The following is a 23,050-nucleotide window of genomic DNA, read 5'->3' on the forward strand; positions in this document are numbered from 1 at the left end:
ACAGATCTTCACCCTTAAGCTGTGTCTTCCTCTATTTCGTGTTGTACACCTGTTGACTCCTGGCAGCTCCAGGCAGGATGTTCCTGCTCACCCCAGGTCTTTTAGATCTCTCCCTACCTTGAGAAAATAGAAAAAAATTACTGGTTTTCCACTGATTGATTGATCAGATTTCTGTGTGTTCACAGGTGCTAATACTAGTGTAAAGAAGGAAGGGAGAAGGTATTGCTTAGAGGCCAGGATCATAGAATTGTTTGAAGGAACCTTTAAAGGTCATCTAGTCCAATTCCCCTGCAGTGAAGAGGGAGGTCTAGAGCTTGATCAGGCTTCTCAGAGTCCTGTCCAGCCTGACCTTGAATGTTTCCAAGGATATGGTAACTACCATATCTCTTGGAAGTTATTTTTGGGGTTTGTGCTCAGATTTAATTTGACTTGCCATGTTCAAGGCTGATTTAGGAGAAATGGGGCCAATAGATTAAGTGAAGTGATGATTCTCCATGATAGTGTGCTCAACGTCCTCCTCCAGCCTGGCTGTTACACTAGACCTTGCTCAGACCGACAGTGAGCACAGTGCTGATTACACTCAAGACCTTGTTAAGACAGAAACCACACATCTGTCTCAAACTAGGTGCTAGAAGAACTGATGGCAGACACATGCTTCAACAGATAAGGAACAACTGAAAATGTCCTAAAAATATGACTTTTTTCAGTCATCTTACCTGATAAGTATTTAGCAGCCCAAGAGCCCCTTGAATTCTACTGCTTAGCAGCTGGTTGCATAGCGGGATCTCCCTGAGAATAGGGGGCAGCTCTTGAGGTTATAGCTGTACAGAGATCCCTTAAACCTTAATGTGAAGATGCCTTGCCAGTATAGATACTTGGTAAGTGTCTAACAGTTTATTTAAGCTTTGCTAGCTTTGCTGAGATTATATTTTAGAATGATAGTTCACATATAATCCCTTAGACGTAAACTGTTGACCAAGTCTGGACTAGCAGTAGATCCAGCTATGCTTAGGCTCCTTTCCTGTGGAGTTCAAGAAGTTTAGAAAGCAAGGAGGGTGTGCTTTGAACCTCGTCATTCAGCAGGCTTCCTTCACATTTCAACAGAAATTATTGACCAAGATAGGTACTACAAGAGGATTAGGTTACACCTATGCTTCTCTGAGTAGGACTTTAGAAAGAAAAGGGGTTCACTCTGAACCTCTTTTCTCAACTAGAGGGTCTCCTGGATTAATGTGCTTAACCCTACTCTTTATGCTGTTAATAATAAAGTGTATCTTACCATCTTGAATCTTTCTGTCACAGTCTTCTTTGTTAATTCACTGTTAATTCACTGTTAATGAACTGATAATTCATTTTATCAGTAAATACATTCCTGCTTCTCTCTTATCAGTGAAGTTTATTTTCCCTCCATGATGTTCTGCTCTATGTGCATCTGGAGTGCTGTCTCCCCTTTTGGTTTCCCTTCTGCAAGAGAGATGACGACATCATGAGTGAAAACAATAGAGGGACACCAAGGTCGTTGAAAGTCTGGAGGACAAAGGTGGGGAGGCTAGGACACCAGGACTTATCCACCTTGGAGAAAAGAAGATCATGCAGTAGGGTGTACCTGCAGTGTTCATTTGTGTAACAGGTAACGTTAGGGAGAAGATGGAGCCAGGGTTGCAAAGCAGTAGTGTGAGTGGCAGGGGATGCAAGCTACAGCAAGGGAAATGCAAATTAGTATAAGTAAAATAATGTTCAGGGATTATAATCAAACATGAGGACAGATTGCTCTGTGAAGCTGTAAAATCACTGTCCTTGGAGACATACAAAACCTGGCTGGATATGGCCCTGAGCAACCTGATCTAATTTCCAAGCTGGTGCTCCTGTGAGCAGGTGGTAGGATTGGATGACCTCCAGAGGTGCCTTCCAACCTAAGTTATTATCATAGAATCCTTAGAGTTGGAAGAGACCACTGAAGGTCCTCTAGTCCAAAGCTCTTGCAACAAACAGGGACACCCACAGCATATTAGGTTGCCTGCGGCCTTATCCAGCCTTGCCTTGAAAGTCTCCAAGGACAAGGTATGAACCACATCACTGGGCAGTGTGTTCCAGTGCCTCACCACTCTCACTGTTAAAGACTTTTTCCTTATATGTAACTTAAATCAACCTCTTTGAGCTTGAAGCTATTTCCCCTTGTTCTGCCACACACCCTGCTAAAGAGTCTGTCTCCTTTCCTGTAGCTAATCCAAATGACTGTGAAATCCCACTCCCAGGAGACCATGCTTCCATTCATGCAGCAGGTTTGTGTCTCAACCCTGTTGAGAAACCTCTCTGCTTCTCATCATGTGACCCTGGTGGCCTTTCCCAAAACACTTGGGAAGCTGCCATCTCCCTCATCCTATGGTACATCACAGCAGAGCTGGCACAAAGCAAGCAGGCAGCCTCCCCCTTCACTGCTCAGACACAGCCTCTGCCAGGGCTCAACACAAGGCATGACACTAGAACAAACAAATCTGGCAGGCCATCTGCCCTGTTCCCAGCACCCCACCGCAATAGTGCCCAAGATTAGGCTGTGCTTTTCCCTCCTGAGACCTTAGAATTTCATGGAAGTAGTTGTGATCTCAGTAGGGATTCATGCAGCTGCCTTGATTTCTCTACACCTGCCTGTAATAAAGTCCTGCTAATGATATGCTTTTTAAAAGCATAGGTGGGAGGGGAGGAGGGGAAATGTTAAGACAGAATAGGAAAGCTTGAATGACTTTTTTAAAATCAGAAGCACTCAGCAGTCATTTTCCTTCACAAACATCTATTAAGATGATCAATTTTCAGATACATACTTAGTGAAGCATTAAAGCTGTTGAGAAAATCACTTTTTTAATTCCGTTTCTTGAAGTTGTAAAGCACGTGTGGCTGCAGGTGGCTGAGCAGGTCTGGTTCTCCTTGATCTAGTCTAGGGACAGACAAAGAATCCCAAAGATGAGCTTGTGTGACTGTGGGAGGAGCACTGTCTCTGATTATTGATGGACTTTGAATGGAGTTTGGAAAAATATTCAAATGCATGTTAATTTGTTTTATACGCTTAGATTTTTTTATTATCTGACTAGAATTGAGTTCTCCTTTCATGTGCTGTTATAAAAAATATATGTGAGTGGGTCTGAGAACAAATTTTTAATAGTTCTCCACTATTATCTGAGAAAATTCCATTTCTCTATCTGTTTGAAGTTATTCCCTCTTGAGAGTTGTAGGGAAGAGAAAGAATCTGTTGTTTTTATGCTCTAAAATGATGTGGTCAGAACACCTTCAGTGTTATATCTTCATTTTGATCATGCCTGGTTCTTTGGCCAAAGGATACCCACAGGTTTTTGCAATTTAACAAGATTTAACAGATTTAACAATTCTGCACACCTCTGGGCCCGTGTTGTGAGATGAATAGTCCATAAGAGATTTAAACTAGGGAATGCCAAAATTTAAGGTCTGCATACACCCTGTAGAAACATTTTCTTTCAAGTCCTTCTAAAAAGTGTTTCACCTCTGCCACGGTGCCCTTATATCTCTCTCAAATGGCCATGAAATTGGGGTCTAGACACTTAAAGAAATACCTGTCCCAGCAGACTAAGACTAGCTTATTCTTTGATTTGATTTCAAAGCCCAGAGATCTACTGTGACCTGTTAGACTGATTGCTCCAGTGTTTGCATAGTCTTCTCTTCCTCCAGAATCTCAGTTTTTGTTCCATCCACCTTCTGTGGTGATTGTACACCCCAGAAATTGGTAGTATGGGTAGTGCAGGCAGTAAAATCTGACTCTCTTGGATGAGCTGTCACACTGTATGGCTTAATGGTGAGATACATCAGCTGCAAATTCCTGCAGTTATGAAATGCCAGCATCTCCTAATGCCTTTTAGCCAGACAAGTGGGACAGATAAAGAAAATATTGAATCACCCTACACCCAGAACAATCAAGAAGGCCTGATTTCTCCTTAATTCTGGATCACTGGATCCAATCTCACAACACTTATTTCTGTACCTTATGTAAGAGTAGCTCATAGAAGACAACAGTGCCTTACTAGGTCCAAATGTAACCTAAGTATAGCTTAGCTAAGCTGTACTTTAGCTCAACTATTTGCTAATGACAAGGCTTGGTATTCTGCCACTGGAGAGGATTAAGTTGGTCTGATGTGGTCAGTTTTTGACAAAACCAATTTCTTTTTGTCATCTTGTTTTTTTTCTTGCTATTTATCATCTTGATGCTTTCTAGATCCTTCTGATGGTTTTTATTTTTACTAATATTCCCAGAATGTTTCCAAAAATTGCAGTTGGTCTCAGTGACCTATAATTCACTAACTGTTATTTTCTTTTTTTTTTTAAATCCTTTTGCAGTGCTCTGAAAATTTCTTGCACTTCTACATTTTTTTCTTTTTTGTTCCTTTGGTTTGTTTTCACTTGGAAGCACAAAGACTCCTCTGCCCCTTTGCAGGGGCTTGGAGAGACATGGGAAGCTCAGAAGAGCTGTGGGATATTTGTAATGATGGTGAAAGGCAGGAAAAGCTGTAACTGGGATGCAGGAAGGTGATCTTCACATATGCACACTCTTTTACTCTTTGCTTCTTCCAACTACTGCTTGAGTAGGAATCACACATAGGGGCAAAGACAAGGTTCTGTCTCTTTGTGTAGAAATCATTGCAACCAATGCTGGCAGTGTTGAGCTCTCTAACAGAAGGCTTTTAATTAGTAACAGATTAACCACTGTGAAATGAACCTCCTGTTGCTGATGTAAATGTACTTTACTGGCCAACTGTAATCAGTACATTAGAGGAAAGCAATACACATTTCCAAGTATGGAGTTTTCCAAAGGATTTACTCCTTCCCATTTGTCAAGTTTGCTGCTGGTCAACTCAATCAATAGAGGGAGGCAGAGGATATCAATTGTACAAAGAGGGAACTGGTCCTGCTGATGGAACTGGTTTATGAAGAAGTGCATGTAGATATAAATTGTTCATAAAGCCATCGTCCCCTGAATAGACAAATCAAAAGTGTTTTTCACTTGAGCGAACAGGACTGTTCCTATACTCTTGGTACAGGAAAATACCTCCCCATACTGTCGTGGAAAGACTGCTGAAAGATCACACAGCATCAGGAGATCTGGGCACAGTGGAGAAGGCATTTTCTTGCTGAATTGAGCTTGGTACTGGCAAGGGAACCTGTGTTGGTGCTCGCACCAAGACAGGCAGAGAACAAGGGTGTTTCAGTCCTCCATGGAGCAGGCATAGGTTCTTAACTGGGAAAGATGCACCATTAAATATGTCAGGTACATGGGTCATCTAGGCATTTCTCATCTTGGAATACTACCATTTCTTGTTCCAGTAATTCCTTACAAATGTCAACTTTTTGGTGAACGCTTGGTCTCAATTCATTTTTCTGGGTAAGTCCATAAGCTCATGCAAATTGGACAATCTGGGGCTGTACAAGCATCTGCCATTGCTCAGAAAAAGCACCATGTAGTAAAGTTTTAAACATTTAAGTGTCTGTGTTTTTAAAAATATCATATGATAATTTCCATGCAGGTATTACACAAAATCTCTATCGATGACCACAAAAGGTTGCCAATTGTATTGATAAGGAGAGCAGTAGCAGTATCTGACACTTGAAAATATTAGGGTAAGCAAATGAAGGTTATGGCACAGGTCTTGTTTCACTTTCCTATGCTTATGACATGTTCAAATCAGTATCAGCTTACATATATTACATAATCACCCATCTGCTCCAGGGATGCAGTGGAAGTTAGTTCCCTACCCCTAACTTCAACAATAAAATATGCTGTGGAGATCTGTTAAACCCACAGAAAAGTAAATAAGCACACAAGGGAGAGAATGGGAAAAAAAATAGCAAGGTTCTGTCTGAAAAAAAACAAATAGTTTCACTGAAATTCAGCAGGAAAAATGGTTCACTGTGAACATTTACTGAAAGCATGAATAGTAATGACTGGTGATGGAATATTAGTATCTATTGCATTTCCATATGATGCACAAGGCTTTTCCCAGTAGATAAGTGATAAATATGTTATAAAGGACTCTGAGGATGTCTGGGTGATCTTCAGCATTCAACAAAGAGAAACACAGAAATACAGTTTTTATGAGATAATTTAGTCTGATTTAATCTCTTAAAAATCCTTGAGGAGCGTGACAGAGGTTTTGTTCACTTGGATTCTAGAAACTGAAGGGTTAGACAAAAAAACGTTTTTTTTTTTTTCCCTGTGCTTATATGTTTGTCTTACTATCCAAAAAGAACAAAATGCCATAATTTCACATTTTTTCCAGTGAAAACTGAAAGAAGAATCAGGAATGTATAAATTGTTTCAGCGATGTTTATTGATTAAAGTTAGTTAATCTTTACCAGAATAGGAAATTGATTTTTGCTTTACAGCCCAAGCAAGCTTTTACTTCCCATGTGTTCCAGCCTCAGGAAGGCCAAAGAAAGCTGGTCTGACACAAAAGCAGAGTGCAAAGGGGTGGAGAAGCTCATGGAGGTACCACAGCTTTCAGCACAGCTCTAGGTCAAATGCACAGTGAAACATAGTCAGCTGATACCTGAGAAAATTTTGATTTCCCTGAGGGAAGTCTTTGCCGGCTCATACCCGTAGCCACTGTACGTTATGATAAAATTCTTTGTTTTTGCTGTAAAGAATCTTTCAAATTTTTTTCACTGATCCCTTGGCATTTTTTTCAGCATGTTGTCTACATTTGGAGATTTCTGTGCTGTATTTGGAAAGATTACAGAAGCCTGAATGCTCTTTTTCTGATGGGGCTTTTCCATTGTGGCATTTTCTACACTATCAGAAGTACTAGAGAATTCTGAATAGAACAAAGCAGCTACAATATATAATCTTGATTTTTTTTAATGAATATTTTATCATTATCTTTCTGCGTGTTCTACATTTTTCCTTCTCACTATTAGCATTGGGAGGAACATTTGTAGTTATCTGTAGCAGATGTTAAATAATAAATAAGAGGGCTCCCCCAAAAGTAATGCCTCCTATTTTTTTATGTTGATCCATGGCATCACAGACAGATGTTAGTGCTTTGGCAGAAGAGGTCAGATCTTCCCACCAATATTCCATTTTGTTTTGCTGTATGACAGATGGCTGCAGTGCGGCCCTCTGCCAAGCTGGTGTCTGACACAGAAGTGCAGATGAAACCAAGGTGTAGAGATGAACTCCTCCATGCAGAAAAAATGGTACACACTGCCATCCACTGATGCTTGCTGAATGTTGATGGAGACCAAGTGATGGGTGTGAACACAGTGAGGTGGTGGGTGGCATTTCACCAGTAGTGACAGGAACGGTGATTCGCCTCCACTGAAGTAGATTGTTGCGAGCACAGCTTGCAGGCTCTTGTTCATCATCAGTGAAAATGCATAGCTCATGGTGGTGTCTACGTTGAAAAATTGTTTTGTAGTTGAGAATTCACTCTAACAAATAGTGTTAGTGTGCTCTTTGTTTTAGTTTCCATGGAAATAAATCATAAAATCATAAAATGGCCTGGGTTGAAAAGGACCGCAATGATCATCTAGTTTCAACCTCGCTGCTATGTGCAGGGTGATCAACCACCAGACCAGGCTGCCCAGAGCCACATCCATCATGGCTTTGAATGCCACCAGGGATGGGGCATCCACAACCTCCTTGGGCAACCTGTTCCAGTGTGTCACCTCCCTCTGTGTGAAAAACTTCCTCCTAATATCTAACCTAAACCTCCCCTATCTCAGTTTAAAGCCATTCCCCTTGTCCTATCACTATCCACCCTTGTAAACAGCCATTCCCCCTCCTGTTCATACGCTCCTTTCAAGTATTGGAAGGCTACAATGAGGTCTCCCTGGAGCCTTCTCCTCTCCAAGCTAAACAATCCAAGTTCCCTCAACCTTTTCTCGTAAGAGAGGTGCTTCCAGCTCTCCGATTGTCTTAGTGGCCCTCCTCTGGATGATGTGATTGCACTCATTTGCTCACAAATTCTCATCAGTATTCACAGTTTTGTAGCCAAATACTGCATGTTCCTTCTCTCTGAATAGCCTCAGGTGGGTTTCTGTGGAGGATATAGCACACCAAAGTTCCTGGTTTAGAGAAACCTCATCATTTTTCTGGCTCTACCCATGAAGCTTCAAGTACATGCCCCTCCCATTGGGTAATTGACAGTTGATCAAGCAATTGTCACATGGTGGGCTGCTTGGTATGTGCATTGACTGCATAGTGGTCCTCTCCTCCAAGGTGACCCCCATTAGTCAGCTTGAATGCCCAACAGGAACAAGGTGAAAATTTTTTACTCAATAACTTGAATTCACACTTGAAAAATGAGTGGGAAGAAAGGGAGATTTCTAGTAAAATAAAAGTGGAAGAAAAACATCAAGGAACAATAGCTAGCCCATGAGATGAACTGCATTGTGGAAGCTGCACTGTCTAAAGAACACCATTTATAATCTTGTTCAGTGGTGCATCTTATCCTCATACTTGAAACATAGCACTTTGTTAAAGTCCTTTCAATGGAGGCAAAGCAAATGCACTGGAGTTGTTTTGCCTCCATCCCCATGACATTTGAATAGGAGCTCTCTAACCTGTTACTATATGAAGCAGGGTCTTTGCTGCATATCTGAAGTAATCCATGATGGCAGAACTTAGATAGAAGAAAGATGGGAATTGCCTAGACACTGGAAGCAGTGGGTGGGGATGGCCACTGGGTATGCTCTGCTGCAGCTGACAAGCACTATTGCAGTTCTATTCTCAGGGGAACTCTTCCATTCAGAGCACAATGTTCTGCTGGAAGCAACTCAAGTGAGCTTCTTTCAGTTTGAGATTTTAACATGAGTTAACCTGGACATGAATGATGGAGCTGGTGATATCACAACTGTGAGTGATGTGGACAAGACGCTCCATGAAGCAGGACTAAAATCACCCAAATTGTATAAGGCTGCATCTTCCTTACTTCCTTACTATTCTATAAAGAGAAAAAGTAAACAGCAAAGAACAGAATTATTGGAAGATATTTCATATAGATTTAGATGGATATCTATGTTTCCCTCTGGAGCTGGTAGTGTTTCTGCAGTTGATGAACTATGAGCTATAAGAATAGGAGAGGATGAGTGGGATTACTATTCACGCAATACTGCTTTGCCCCAGTAGTGAAAGCATGTTGGGCCCCTGGTACCTTCTTACCTGACAACTTAATAGCCAAGGAAAATTAAATGTGGCCAGGCATTTAGCACAATCAGAACAATGAGATGCACTGTCGGTGTCAATTAGTAATGCTACTGAGTCATCCTAGATAATTTCCTATTTTTGTCTGTGCATGAAACAGACCATGAAAGGCAGAGACTGAGTTACAGAGTTTCCCAAGTCTCTGCAATTTTTCTAACACAAGACTCCCTGGATCCATTCCCACTGTTGGGGCCTCTGCTCTGACAGTCTCCATCTGCTGAAGTACAGGCAGTTTTTGTCTGTAGATACTGAAGCTCTTTACTAATGAAGACTAATCTTTCCTAAAAATCCTACAACTGTCTATTACTTGTAGTCAGTATTTCTTGTTTGTCCACTGCTGCTTCTTTAAAAGTTTCATTTAAAAATCCCTTTTCACAACAGTGAAACCCTCATCTACCTCACTGGCTGTCTAAAGAAAAGCTTCATTGTACAGGATAGATAAAGTTGCTTTAGTGAGCTTTGTCAACTGTGCGTGAATGAATTAATCTACTGAATGAGTTAACCTGTGAAACAGATAGCCAATGTGAATTTAATATCCCTAGCTACTAAAATAGAACAGCATCTGCAGTGTTTTTAAAAGGACCCTACTTTGATCACCTGACCTTTACAGATTTTTGCGCTGCTTTTATATTGTTTGAATAGGCTTAACCTATTCAAGCAGTTAGACATTAAACAGAGCACACTGTTAGACATTAAACAGAGCAAATAGAGTTATTACAGTAGCATTGCTCTTCAGGACACAGATAATACCTGATGTATGCCAGCATAATAAACAGCAAAATCAGCATTTACTGAAAATTCTTGAGTCCCACTGTCTCTATTACTTCTTGCCGTCTCCCAGGGTTTGTCAGGCTTTGAAAGGCTTTTGAATTTCCACACAGCTTCTCTTGTCTGATAGACAGGGGCAAATACTTCCCTTCCCCTGATTTTCTGATCCAAAGTCTTCAGAGGAAAGCCAACGGCAGTATGGTTCCAAGATCAAAGGAAAAACCCAGAGTTAACAGAAAGCAAAATAATGTGCAGGGGATGGCAAAAATTCCTTCAGTTCAGTCCATACTGTCCTAAGACCAGGGCAGAAATGATCAGACCTGTTAAGTATTAGTCATGGAGGAACTAGTGGTGAAGAACACAAGTCATTGCAAAGAACTTTGTTTCAAAGATGCTCAGAGGAATGTAGAGTTATTAATAACAGTGAGGTCAGTAAATGCTTGGGAAATCTGGGCCCCCACACAAAATAACTGTGAATGCAACTGTATTTAAAAAATTATATCAGTCATGCTTGCATTTGCATCTACCTTTATAAAGTCTTCGCGGTTTGCAAGTCCAACAGCCATGTCAATGAACTTGCTGGGTTGATGCCTACTGTGTGCCTGTGTTAAACCAGTTGCAGTCTGAGCCGTCACTGTCACTTGGAACCAGCAGCCAGGTGGTTGTGAAAATGAATATATCCACAGGATGCGAGGGATAAGTGTTCCTTTCCTCTGGACTTCCCAAATACAGATTTGTTAGTATTATCATTGCAGTGATATCATTTCAATTGCTTCTCCTCCATTTCCAAACTCTTCAAAAACTCTCCCCAACTTTTCTGCCATCTCTCATTCAGCATCAAAAGGTCAACCCCCATTTATGATTCACTCTTAATGATCATCTCCATTAGTTTTTTCAGGCAAATATTTTATTTTACACACCATATTCACTGATCTGCAAACTTATTTAAGATAATCTCTCTAATTACTCATCAAAATCTTCCATTTGAAATGAACTCCAAACCAACAAAAATGCATAATGACTATTCCTTATAGTGTTGAAGGAGATAATTAGGAAGATTTATTGCTTTCCTCTCTGCAGTCTCAGTTAACAGGTTTTAATCTAGAATGAAGAGAGGAAAATTTTAGTTGCGGCATGATGTCTCCTTCAACATGACTGCTCTGAGTAAAATGCCAGTAGAATAATTCCCCATGCCCTTTTTTACTAGCTGCTTATGATGCTAAATCTACTCCTGTGAGTGAATTGCAGAATGTGACCCCAGAAATATAAGGGGAGGGAAAAGCCTTCATCTCATACATGTCATTTGGTTCCAAGCAAAACTAGGGAGTTAGTACTTCTCCCTTGAAAAGAAGGTATTTAGAGGCAAAAAGGTTTAGAAAATTTGTTTTAAAATGTCTTGAAGTCTATGCAAGTTCTTTTCCTTCTGTAAAATAAACAACAGAACTTTATTACGTCTGTGGGATTTCATCAATCAGGCAGGAAATCATAGAGTGCTCATGAGGCTCACTGTAATTTCTACTCAGATTGGACCTGATTTGGGCTTTAGCAAGTATTTTACTGTCAGGAAAAAAACAAACACGATCCATAGTTATTTACAATGAAATTCTTTGTTTAAGAAGCTTTTGAGAAACTGTGAGATATGATCAACAAGTGTAAAAGAAATCTTTATTTATTGACTCTCTTTTTAATATTTATTTAAAGTTTTTGGACCATGGAAACTTTATTTCTGCAGTGTCCTATCTACCTTGTAACCAGCTGACTGGATTCATCAAGCACTACCCTCAATTACTGATGCACTGAAAGTTTTATTAACTAGTAATATTTCTGCCGAAAGGCAACATGAGAAATGAATAGAAACTGGTTTGAATCTGCTTTAGGAAAGCTGAAGTCTTCTAAGTTGTTTTTATAAACTGTTTCTGTTGCCACACCAACGCACTTTTATGTGTTTTAGATCAGTTCTGGATCAAACTGTTTCATTTTAAAACCCTCAGAAACTAGAAACGAAACTCCTGTTTCCTTCGTGCACTAAGAATTTTTCCCCTGAAGCTTCATGTTCAATTGCTGAGCCAGAGGGAAGGATCATGTTTAAGTTGTATCTAATTTACTTTCCTTGTGTAACAGCAGGGGGAATCCAAGAGATAAGGAGAGTGATGGACTTTCAAAGTTGTTCCTTGAAATAACATTTTTTTTAGTTTAGAATTTTTTATGTTTAATGTATTTAAAACGTATGAGAAGACAACTCAGCCTCACCCTGCAGCTCTTATAACATCAGGCTGTTGTGAGGCAAGAAATTTTTTTGTTCAATACTGATTCTTCTAGGGGAAAAGGATCCTGATACTCTTTCTCCTGTCCCCATTTGCATGCATGAATTGGCCTCCCCAACAGGACTGTACAGGAGAGAGCAGGAACATTGCGGAACTCAACATCTCAAGTGTAGTTGAATGCCATGTATTATTTTGAGAGGGACATGTTTCTTCATTGTAAACTGCTTCATCGGGGTCAGATTGATCATCTCCCAAATAGTCAGAACCCTTCATTTACAGATATTTTTTTGGTCTTATGGTAAATTTCATGGTTTGCAGTCTGCCACTCACAGAACAATAGGAGATACTAATTTTTCTTGAGTGAGTGTTCAATAAAGAGGATTGCAAAGACACTGCATACAGTGAGACACTGCAGCAGTTTGGAAAAAATATTCTGAAATAGATAGAAGTCATGGATTTATGTGTCTGTTCTTACTGCCATATTTAAATGCTAAAATAAAGTGCACTTGCAGTGCAGTCAGTACAAATCTGTAGTTCCCACTGACTTCAAAGCAGCACACAGAAAAGCAGAATTTTGGAGTAAATGTGATATATTTGCCTAAAGGCTCACAGATTTGCACACAGAGTCTAGGATGTTTATTGGAAATCAATGAAAGGACTGGAAGTAATTACAGCCTTAAAAAACTGAAAACTTCATGAGTCCCCTTTGCTACAAGCTCCCATGCACGTTGCCTGTACTGCCATGTCTTTAAAGAAATGTAGCTGGCAAGAAAATCCACTTGACTCTGCAGACAGTAACTATTGACTAAGTCAGCAGTTTTCCCAGGGGCTCATGGAAAATTCACTGCTTGGCTTCTCAGCCACCAGGGAGCTCAGGGTGTTGCTAGAAATAATTTTGGAGTCACCAAAAAGCTTCTGTCAACAGCCAAAAAATTTTGGAGCCATTCTGGGTGATCCAGATGGATTACTGGCACCAGCCACACCATAAATAAAGGCTTCTGAGTCATCTCCATGCTGTAGCTGTGGTAGCTTTGGTCATCTCAGGGCCTGAATGTAGATGAGACGTGTTCCGTACTGTGCAATGCCAGCTTCTGAGGCTGTCACCACGTGCTCCTTAGCTCTGCAAAACAGGCAGATTGGGGTGAGCAGCACCCATCAGTGTTCAGCTCACCATCTGCTGTCAAGCAGTGTAGGTGCTTTGGCTTCTTCCATGGTCTTATGGAAGTCTCTTAACAAACTTGTATCTGAGGTCCTCAGGTAAAAAAATGTAGTCCCTTCTTTGCAGAATATTTCTAAAGGTGAGACCCTCGTAAACTGAGAATTACTGCAACCTTGCTGAAAATTGGCACTTGAAAAATTGAGAACAGAAAAAATCCAAAGTTAAAAGCTCTTTCAGTATTTAAAAAAAATTATATCTTAGCAAATGGCAAACCGTGTTTACCTTTCTGTGCTTTTCTGTTTATGCATCTGTATGTTGTTATTAATTCAGTAAGTGCATTTCAGATAAATCAACAGAGTTGAAAGTAACTTTGAGATGCAGCATGCTGCTGATCAAATTTGCCAGTCTGCAGCCTCCACTCTTCCCTAGTGCTTCTCATAACCTTTATTTTTGACGGATGTCAGGTCTTATTGTTGGAAATAGAAAACATAAGTGGTGCTCATATAATTTCCATTCCCACTTAGAACTGCCTGTAGGCAGTGCCAGGTCAAGATCCCTGTGACTCTGGCAAGAACTGCGCTGTCTCTGAGCACCTCAGTAATGTTAATTTCCTATGTCTGGGTCTTGACACCAAAAGTAGTGGAGAGTGGTGCTTAATGAAGACACAGAAAGCCCTGCCTGTCGAAATTTATGCAAAATGGAGGTAAACCACTGTAAAGATCCCTTGCAGATCTCAGTTCTTAAGGATGGTAAGGGTTTGTGGTACGTATGGTATTATTTCAGATAACAAGAGAAGTCATAAAAGACCAAGATCTGCATCCCTGTGCCTAATTATCTGCAGGTGGCCTGCTGGTGTACAACGAAGTGAGACATATTATCTTGTGGTAATGCAAGTGTACAGCATATCCTTAGTTCACTCCATATACTGTTTTTTGAAAATTTTGGGTGGTTGCTCTTGTTGTTTACAGCTGCACGGAAGTTATGAAACAATTCCTGGGAAGTATTCTCTCAGCTGAAATATTTTTTCCATCTTAACTATCTGCTTTTAATCAATAGGGCAGCAAGTAGACTTGCCCTATTTTCCATAAGAAAAGCTCACAACTCTTATAAGCAGAGAATCATGAATTTTGCAAAGGTTCCTATTTCAGATCTCTTGTATTTATAATTAAGCAATAATAATTAGGTTGTGTCTGGCTTTCATTATCCAGAAATTTCAGAGGGGAAAGCAGAAATTGAAATAATATGAACAGTTACCCATTTTCCTTCATTCTTACCTTTCCTCTAACATGTCTCAAAAATTTGACCACTAACCTAAATCCCACCACTCCCAAAGCAGGTGAGCAATGATTCTGCAGCTGTATGAGAAGTTGTGGATAAGGAGTGTGGTAATTTGGCACCTCTGTGCAGAGCTGAAATCCTTGGCTTAGCCCCAGGAGTGGAGTCTTGCTTCTTGCTTCTTCAAAAACTGTTGGAGCAATTGATTTGATTTTCCTGGGAGCAAAAATGAATTAGACAGGCATAGCTGACTAAGATTTTCTCTGGAGCATTTTTCAGGCCTCACTGTATTCCTTTCTTTAGAGAGACAATGGAGTGATTGTAGAGACAATATTTGGTATTAAGTGTACCTTTAGATCTATGTGAATAAGCTGACTACCTCCTTTTTTTTGCCAGCAAGACTGGGATAAGGTCTGTGCTTGCCTATCTGAAAGGTTCTATTACCTCTTATAATAAATAAGCAGATTCCTCAGATTCTTGTTTTCTCCCATCCGTATTATCTGTCACGATTTTCTCAGATCCAGGCACATTCAACATTTCTGACCCAGCTTTGCTTGAAGCTGATACCCTCCAGCAATGTCTAGAAGCCCAAGTTCCTCTCAAATAAAGTTTTATTCCTGTCCCTCCCCAGCTGCAAAGCAGAACTTAGACTGGAGGTATTGGTTTTTGTTGGAGGTATTATTACTGTGTTTGTGAAGTACATAGATGTCTATCATTTCTTGAAATTGAGAGGACACAGTAAAAAGATTGAAATTCATGGCAATTTATTAGGGCTACCAATGTGTTCTCTGTCCCTGTTAAACACCGCTACTTTTAGTGAATGTAATGTTATCTTAGGACTGTGTTTCTAGAATCATCCTTTGCCTCCTCATGTGTCAGTAAAGAGATCAACCTGATGGATATCTAGAGAGAACACTCAGAAGAAAGGACTGTTTTTAGTCATCTTACTATTTGTCAACCATAATTAGAGGGTGGCTAGCTACATTTGGCCTAGTACCCTATGGAGATAAACAGTTTGGAAGGGTGAGAACAATGTGATATTTTAGTAAGATATTCTGTGGAATGACTGGCTCTGTGGCATCCAGAAGAAGCTGTGAATAACTTTTAATGGAAGAAAAGGAGCAATCCCAGAGGAGACAGCTGATGGAGAATAACATCTGAATCATGGAATACGAAAGCTGAAAAGAGAGGCTATAGTCAAACAACAACTATTTAAATTAGACATCATTATTTTGGAATTGTTGGACCACAAAATCTTGTTAAAATTTCTGCAGTTGTTTTTGAGTTACTGACTTGAGCAAGCTATGTGAGAGTAAAGATGGCTCCAGAAAAACTGGAAGTCAGATGTGGCATTCTGTTGTGGCAAGAAATTCATTTGGTCTGCCATTCATCAGCTGTATTTCCCAAAGTGAAGATGACCTCAGAAAGCAGGTTTTGCAAGTTAATTTAGCAGTACTTGTTTGGTTTTGCTTTTTTCTTTTCTTTTCTAGTTTTTTTTTCCTGCACATACAATGTGGAAGGACAAAAACAATGTGCTTGGAGAGGACAGCTTTGCCATGCAGGCCCAGTAAATGCAGTTCTCTCATGGAGCCCAGGCATTACTACATGCGCAAAAGAACCTTAAGGGTGACCATTTGTGCAGTGACATTCAGCTTACTTTTACTCTAGAGAAACTAATGAGGAATGGAGATGGAAGCAAAGGATCTGTGCTGGTAGGAAGTTTCTGAGCTGAGGACTAGACATACAAGATGAGACAGGGAAATTTTCAGCTGGGAGGATGGTTTATCTGCATGCAAAGGGCCATGACGCCAGCTTTGTTTGAATGAGCTAGGGAAATATCTATAAAGATCTCACTGCTGTATGTTTATCCTAGGGTATTTCATAAACGTGACCTGCTTCTATTTTTCCCAGCTGTCTATTGAAAGACAAGAATAATATAATACAAAATATACTTCTTTTTTTTTTTTTATTTTTTATTTGGGGTTAATTTTTGGCCTTTTTTTTTTTTTTTTTTTTCTATTTTTTTGCAAAGAACTCTTTGAGATGTGCACAAGCTCTGCTTTGTTGTGGAGTACATGTGCTCTGGACTAGTCTTCTGTGGCAGCTGGGTTCACAACTTTCCCCATGAAGAGGATACTGTTGGTGATTTTGTCAAAAATCATCATCACAAAGGGTCTGTTGAATTTGATTTCAAGAGGACTAAACATTGCAGAGAAAACCTTCATTTCTACCATGGTCACTGCAGCAGCCTCTGTGCCATTCTCATTAATATTCAATTTGGCCTTGTGAATTGCCTGGAAAGGAAACAAAAATTAAATATCAAGGCACAGAACAGTGAGAAGCAGCGGGTGACAAACAGGTTTGCTCTAACACTGAGAGACAGTAGTTTTCAAGATAGAGCACAAAATGAATAGAATTTGTGGGAAAAAATTCTCTTGTTCAGCCTTTTCAAGACAAGAAAAGTTTGCTCTGATTTAAAAGGAAGATTTCTTTTTCACTCTGTCAGAGTCAAACTTGGCTGCTTATAGAGATTGAGCTGCATGGAGAGCATTTATTGTTCAGTGGTTTCTTTGAGTAAGATCTTTTCCGTAATATTTAACACCAAGGAGGAATGCTTTCGTTTTGCATCAATTTATGTATACACAATTTCATTTTTTTTTCTGTTGACACATTAGTGACAAACCAATTCTGAGGTGCTCAGCTAATACAGTAAGAAAGACTCTATGGAATAAGAATGATCATTCCCAAGTTACTGTAATAACTTTGATTCCAGTATTAATTATTTACACAAGACTTTTGTGAAATTGTTCCCATTATCCTTTCCAGTTATTTTCTCATTGTCAGGAGTTTTAAAGTGAGACTGTGGGATAATTATGTAGGAAACAATTTCTTGTTAACTGAAATGAACATCAGCCATCTAACCCCTAAACTTCTTGTACTGCTGTCAGTGAGCCATTGTTGAAATCTAGAAATGGGATCAGCCTATTTTTTAAGATAATGTAATGAGGGCAGGCAAATTTCTTGATCACCAGCCCTGCTCACATACTTACCCTGGAAACTTTCAAGAGGGTATTTTTTGCAACTCCAGAGAAATCAGCATCGTTACTGAACATGTCCGTCACACCCATTTTCAAAAACAATCTCTTGACATCATAGGAGCCAGAGATGGACAATTTTGGAAGATACAGGTCAACACTTCTTTTTTTTTTAAAAAAAAAAAAAAAAAAGAAAGAGAGTTTATAATTGCAAGATCCTTCAATACAAGAGCTGATACAAGTGATGTGAATCTATCCCAGCCATCTGTGAATCATAGTCCTGGCTTTCTAAAGCCTGAATATATACCATTTTAGTGAAGGAGAAATTGAGATACCAGTCCTACCACCCACAGACTGATCAGTGGTCATCCAGACTGGAGAAGAAATCTCATTTTCTTTCAATTGGATCCTCCCTAGTCTGGATGTGCTCCCAAGGGCTGAGTTTGCAAGCACAGAATCCCCGCAGTTTGCAGCATTCCCACTGCTGTTGCTGGAGAAGCTGAGGAGAAGGTTCCCCAGTGATCAAAATCTCCTGATACTTCCTTTGAGGTGAAGGAACTGTGCAGCTCTTGTTCCTCAGAGTTGTATTTATCAGCTTTTTGTGGCATCCTATGATTTACCTTGCCTGCATGAGTATTTATGGCCTTTTTAGTGCTTAAAAAAAATGGCAGTCAAAAGAAGTCAAAGGATTACCTTCCTTCAAGTGATTGGCTCCAATTAGACACTGTATCTTGTAGCAGAGCATCTTCTACCTGGTTCATACTCCCTTCATCAGGCAGAACAAAAAGGGCAGCAGCATTTCCTGTGTATGGTATTTCTACTATCCAGCAAGACAGCTTCTCATCCCTATGGATATTATAGTATGTATTTTTAAACATCATTTTAACCTTAACAGAATGCTCTGCATCCACAAAGAAGTCATCGTCTCTGGTGTCGTAACTTTCAAAAGGTTCTTCCCAGTAACCTTTTGACAAAAGAATGAGAATAGAGCTGAATAAGCTGAAAAAATGGCAAGTATGTGCATAACACAACAGTTGATGCTCAGGATAGTATATTTGAATGGTAAATTCAATTACAAGCCTATCTCAGTTTAAGGATTCTTGTATCCTGGCAATAGAGAGGAGCTTTGAATCATTTCAATCATCTGAATAAAAATCACACAAAGAAAATACAGGTTGAGGAGAAGCTCTGAGCCTTCATCTGCTAAGTCAGAAGTGAAACTAGTATAGACTCACCTTATGCATTCTCTGGATTTACTCCTTTATTATGTCTTATTCATGTTTTATTTTGACTGTATCCTGCACAGCCAAACAGCTATGCCTTTCAAAAAATGATCATAAGCTCCCAAGCTCATCCTTTTTAAATACTTTCAGCTCTGAGCCTAATTTGAGATTATATACTATTGATTGGTACTTCTATTCTATTTTTCCTTTTTATTTTTTACTCATAAAAGATGATTCTTTGTAACTGGCTTTCATGTATTTCCTAATATCATTTAAAAGAAGAAAGGTATTAATTGAAAAATAATTGAAAAGAAGAAAGATAAATTGGATGGTAGCGTAGGTTCACCATGGGAAAAAACTTTGATTCTTGAGTTTGGATCAGACTTCTAGAGCCTATTTTTATAACCTTAACCAATGTTTTTAACTCACCTTTAAAGTAAACGTAGTTAGTCAGAATCATCATAACATCTTCATCAAGACTGTCCAGTAAGTCTACAAATTTACCATGTGTCTTTGCTTTTATATAGTTATTGATTTCCTCTCTAGCATGTTCAGAATTTTGGAAATCCATAGAAACGGCTTCCGAATAATAAAAATTTGTGACATCATCCAAAAATTTTTTTTGCAGTTTCAGTCTCTCATCTATGAACAGAGTATTGCCCATATTCAATTGAATCTCTCTGTGAGGGTCATTCAGCAGCTGGAGGAGATGCTGGAAGCCCTCATGGATCTCCTGCTCTTCCATCTCTGTCAGGTTGAAGGTGAGGCATTTGTGCAGCTGGTTGAGTGTGTTTGATCTGGCCCCCAGGGAGAGCATTGCAAAGGCAGTAGAAAGGCTCAAGGGAGAGAAGAAAATGTTCTTGTTACCTCCCTCTTCTGTGACCTGCTTATAAAACCTAAATGCAAATTCAGCGTTGCTGGGGGCTATCTTCAAGTGAGCTGAGTTTTCACGTTCCACGTGCGAATGGTCTCCTAGGGAATGAGGTTTCTCTTTCTTATGTTTATGTTTGTTGCTCTGGTTGGGTTTAGGAAGAGCTTGGACTTGAAGTCCAACAAGAAGCAAACACAAATACAGTGCAGACTTCATTTTCCTTCTGAAGAATTCTGTTGAGAAAGGAAAAATTATCTTGTAGAAAATGTTATCTTTCCTGCATAAAAACAATTTATTTTGTGTTTGAAATACTGACTTTCATATGCCAGTGTTTAGAATTTCTTTCCATTGGGTCTCATGGCTAAGTGCATTTCTGGTCTGTTCTATTTATTTCCAACCAAGATACTAACATGACACCACTAGGGAGGAATTGATTCTGTGTAGGTTTTTGTGAGGTATCTGATCTGGAATTGTCCTTGTGTCTGACCAGTATGGCATTATCGCATTTCTAAAGGTATTTGTGTGCACAACTGAATTCACATACTGTTCCTATACATTCAGTAAGCACTTTGGCAGTGTATAGAAGCCATGATCTTGTGATGACTTGGGTTTTCATGCACTGCAATAATACAGAGAAAACATCACTTATAGTAGAAGAGAATCCATCTGATGCTTCACCATTTAAACTGTCTTTCTGCCTCTGGTGCGGCAGCTCTGAACTCAAGAACTGTGTCATTTCAAATATTATCTTACATGTCTCAGTAAAAGGAGAATAAAGAAACTTTATTATGTCTCTTCATTGCACTCAAAATATTCATAAGGCTGCAAAATCGAACACCCAAGAGGTTAGGAAAAGCTAGAGCAGAAGCTTCCCGAATAGCTCAAATGCAGCCTTGCTGTGTATGTATTTGGGTAATTGGATGACCTTTCCTCTTCCTTAAACTAATACAAACAAATTATATATAACCCTGCAGTTTCTCTTCTCTTTTTAGGAGATACTGGGAAGTATGTTCTCCATAGAACATCTCATGTAAGTTATCTCAATCACAAATCTTGAAAACAAGGAGATAGCGTACTGAAGGAAAACAGAGGTGATGATACTGTTCAGAGCAACTGCATAATACAGTGTGTGAATCTGCTCCATGATTTGCCTTGGGTTGCGTCTGAAGCCAGGTTTGGGTCCTATATCAAACATTTCATGGGCAGTTATTAAATCTGGGTTTCCTCTTATGTGGCTGCCCGTTATGAAACACTTGAGATCTAAGATGTGTAAATGCTGAGTGTGGGAATTGTGCTCAGTTTGTCTAAAATGACAGATTAAACTATAGTTTAAAAAAAAAAAAAAAAAAAAAGTAAAACCTAAATGAAACTAATCCACTTTGATCCTGTAAATACTCTTTATATAACTCTAGAAATCTGCGTCTGAGACAGACTAGCATCAACCCCAGTGCCACTTAACTCTCTGTAGTGTTTGAGGATGCTTGTGGTATCGGTTATGTTACTCTCAGCTCCTGAACTAGTCCTGCATCAGCCTAGAGTATCTAGGACATTGAGTTGCAAGTGAATTTACTCCTCTGGAAGTAGGAGTACTACAGGCAGGGTTTGGTGTTTCACCTTGGTGTCAATGGCAGCTAATATTCACTTTGGACCTCATCTCCCTGTCATTCTGACATAGTATCTAAGAGCTGCATCACTGACTGCTTTCAGTGTATAGATCATGCTTCCAGAAGATAAATTTCCAACTACTTATACTAAATAAAATCATCTCATAATTAAATACCATGTATTAAATTGCAGAGATCATAGAAAATATGAATTCAAATTCTTCTAAGGAAGTATAATACAGTACTTACAGTGTAGTTTAAAAAGAGTCTGCTGGACCTCTCATTCACAGTGCTACTTCCCTATTCTCCGTCTTGCTCAGTAATATGAAGTTGATGTTCACTGGTAAATATTAATCAAAGCAAATAATATTTATTTGTTAAGCAAAGAAATTGTTAAGCAAACTTTTTTCCTAGACAGCAAACATTGTAACCCTGTTTTTCAACATATAAATGAAATGATGCCAACATCCGTGGCTCAGAGTGTAAAGAGCAAGGTTCATACTACTCTTGCATTTAAACAAATCTGTGGGCAAAAGAACTTTGCAAGATAGTGTAGCATAGCACACTACCTTGGGCTTTTGAAATCCACACAGTAGTTGAACTGGAAATCTAAGATAGGTCCTGAGTGATGTCTGGTTGTAAATAGATTAGTTTGTTCTACTGACTCTCTGCATGGGATATCCTGACAGAAGGATATCATCTAATCAGCTACATGAAGCAGCAACAAGCTTGGTCAGGAACAGCTCAGCACCTCCACACTGCTCTGCATGTTGCAGGGGACATTGTAAATATACTCTAACTACGTAAGTTGCTCCAAAACTAATGCCTTTTATTTCTTTCCATGGGAAAAAAATGAGTACAAATTGCTCAATAACACTGTTTGACAGAGCAAATTCTCAGATACAAAATGCTATTTTTTGCAATAGTTACCACCATGAACTGATTTGTGTGAGTGGCTGATTGAGATGCTGTCCATTCCATGGTGTGACAGCTGTGCATGTATGCCTGAAATGTGTCTTATCTTTCACACAGCTATCACCACTGCTGAAATGCACCACTCTCTGCCTCGCTGTGCTCACATCTCCAAAAACATTCAGCAAGTGTTGATGAATGTCAGTAGGTGTACTTTTTCTAGCTGGAGGAATTCAGTGACGTACCTTTGCTTTATATGCATTTCCATGTAAGATGCCATTGTGCCAGCTTGCCTCTCTACTGCAATCTGTCACATGGCAACAACATGTAATGGAATGCTATTGAGAACATATATTTAGAACACGTATTACCTCTAGCACCATGGGCTAACATAATAAAATAGGAGGCATTACTTTCAGAGCAGCCCTCGTAGCATTCTTCAAAGTCATCACTAAATTGTTACTTGACTGCTTGTCAAGAGAAGTAGTGGTTAGTTTTTTGAGAGGTTGTTGATGAGTATTTTGGACATTATTGAAATAGCGAATGAGAAGCAAAATAACAACATGGCTTGAAAAGTTATCAAAATAAGAAAATGGAGTTTCAGTTTCTCCATGATGGCAATTAGGTAGCTGTGCTCAGTCCTTTGCTAAGTATGTATCACAATTAGATACCTTGGAAAACATGATTCTCTCCTGTCAAATGTGATAGAAAATAAGAGG

General features: G+C 39.4%; 1 protein-coding gene across 1 annotated transcript; it reads right to left on the reverse strand.

Annotated features, from left to right (window-relative positions):
- Positions 1–16,703: 16,703 nt before the first annotated feature.
- On the reverse strand, positions 16,704–21,759 carry LOC122158115 (alpha-1-antitrypsin-like). Its single transcript, XM_042814521.1, has 5 exons — positions 21,669–21,759; positions 19,374–20,048; positions 18,415–18,685; positions 17,737–17,884; positions 16,704–16,980 (listed from the first exon to the last, which is right to left on the reverse strand). Exons 2-5 carry the CDS (start codon positions 20,029–20,031, stop codon positions 16,774–16,776), a joined length of 1,284 nt encoding a protein of 427 aa, XP_042670455.1. The 5' UTR covers positions 20,032–20,048; positions 21,669–21,759; the 3' UTR covers positions 16,704–16,773.
- Positions 21,760–23,050: the final 1,291 nt, after the last annotated feature.

This window comes from Centrocercus urophasianus, unplaced genomic scaffold (genome assembly GCF_019232065.1).
Source record: "Centrocercus urophasianus isolate 14NV4802_14NV808 unplaced genomic scaffold, USGS_Curo_1.0 seq_14, whole genome shotgun sequence".
Taxonomy (NCBI): Eukaryota; Metazoa; Chordata; class Aves; order Galliformes; family Phasianidae; genus Centrocercus; species Centrocercus urophasianus.

What these genes read in the sequence shown, in the direction of transcription:
- LOC122158115 (XM_042814521.1), bottom strand. Translation starts at nt 20,031, where the DNA reads ATGAAGTCTGCACTGTATTTGTGTTTGCTTCTTGTTGGACTTCAAGTC. An exon ending in AGCCAATCACTTGAAGGAAG is followed by an intron (nt 17,885 to 18,414) that starts GTAATCCTTTGA and finishes TAAAAAAAAAAG; the next exon opens with AAGTGTTGACCTGTATCTTC. An exon ending in CCCTCTTGAAAGTTTCCAGG is followed by an intron (nt 16,981 to 17,736) that starts GTAAGTATGTGA and finishes TTTCCTTTCCAG; the next exon opens with GCAATTCACAAGGCCAAATT.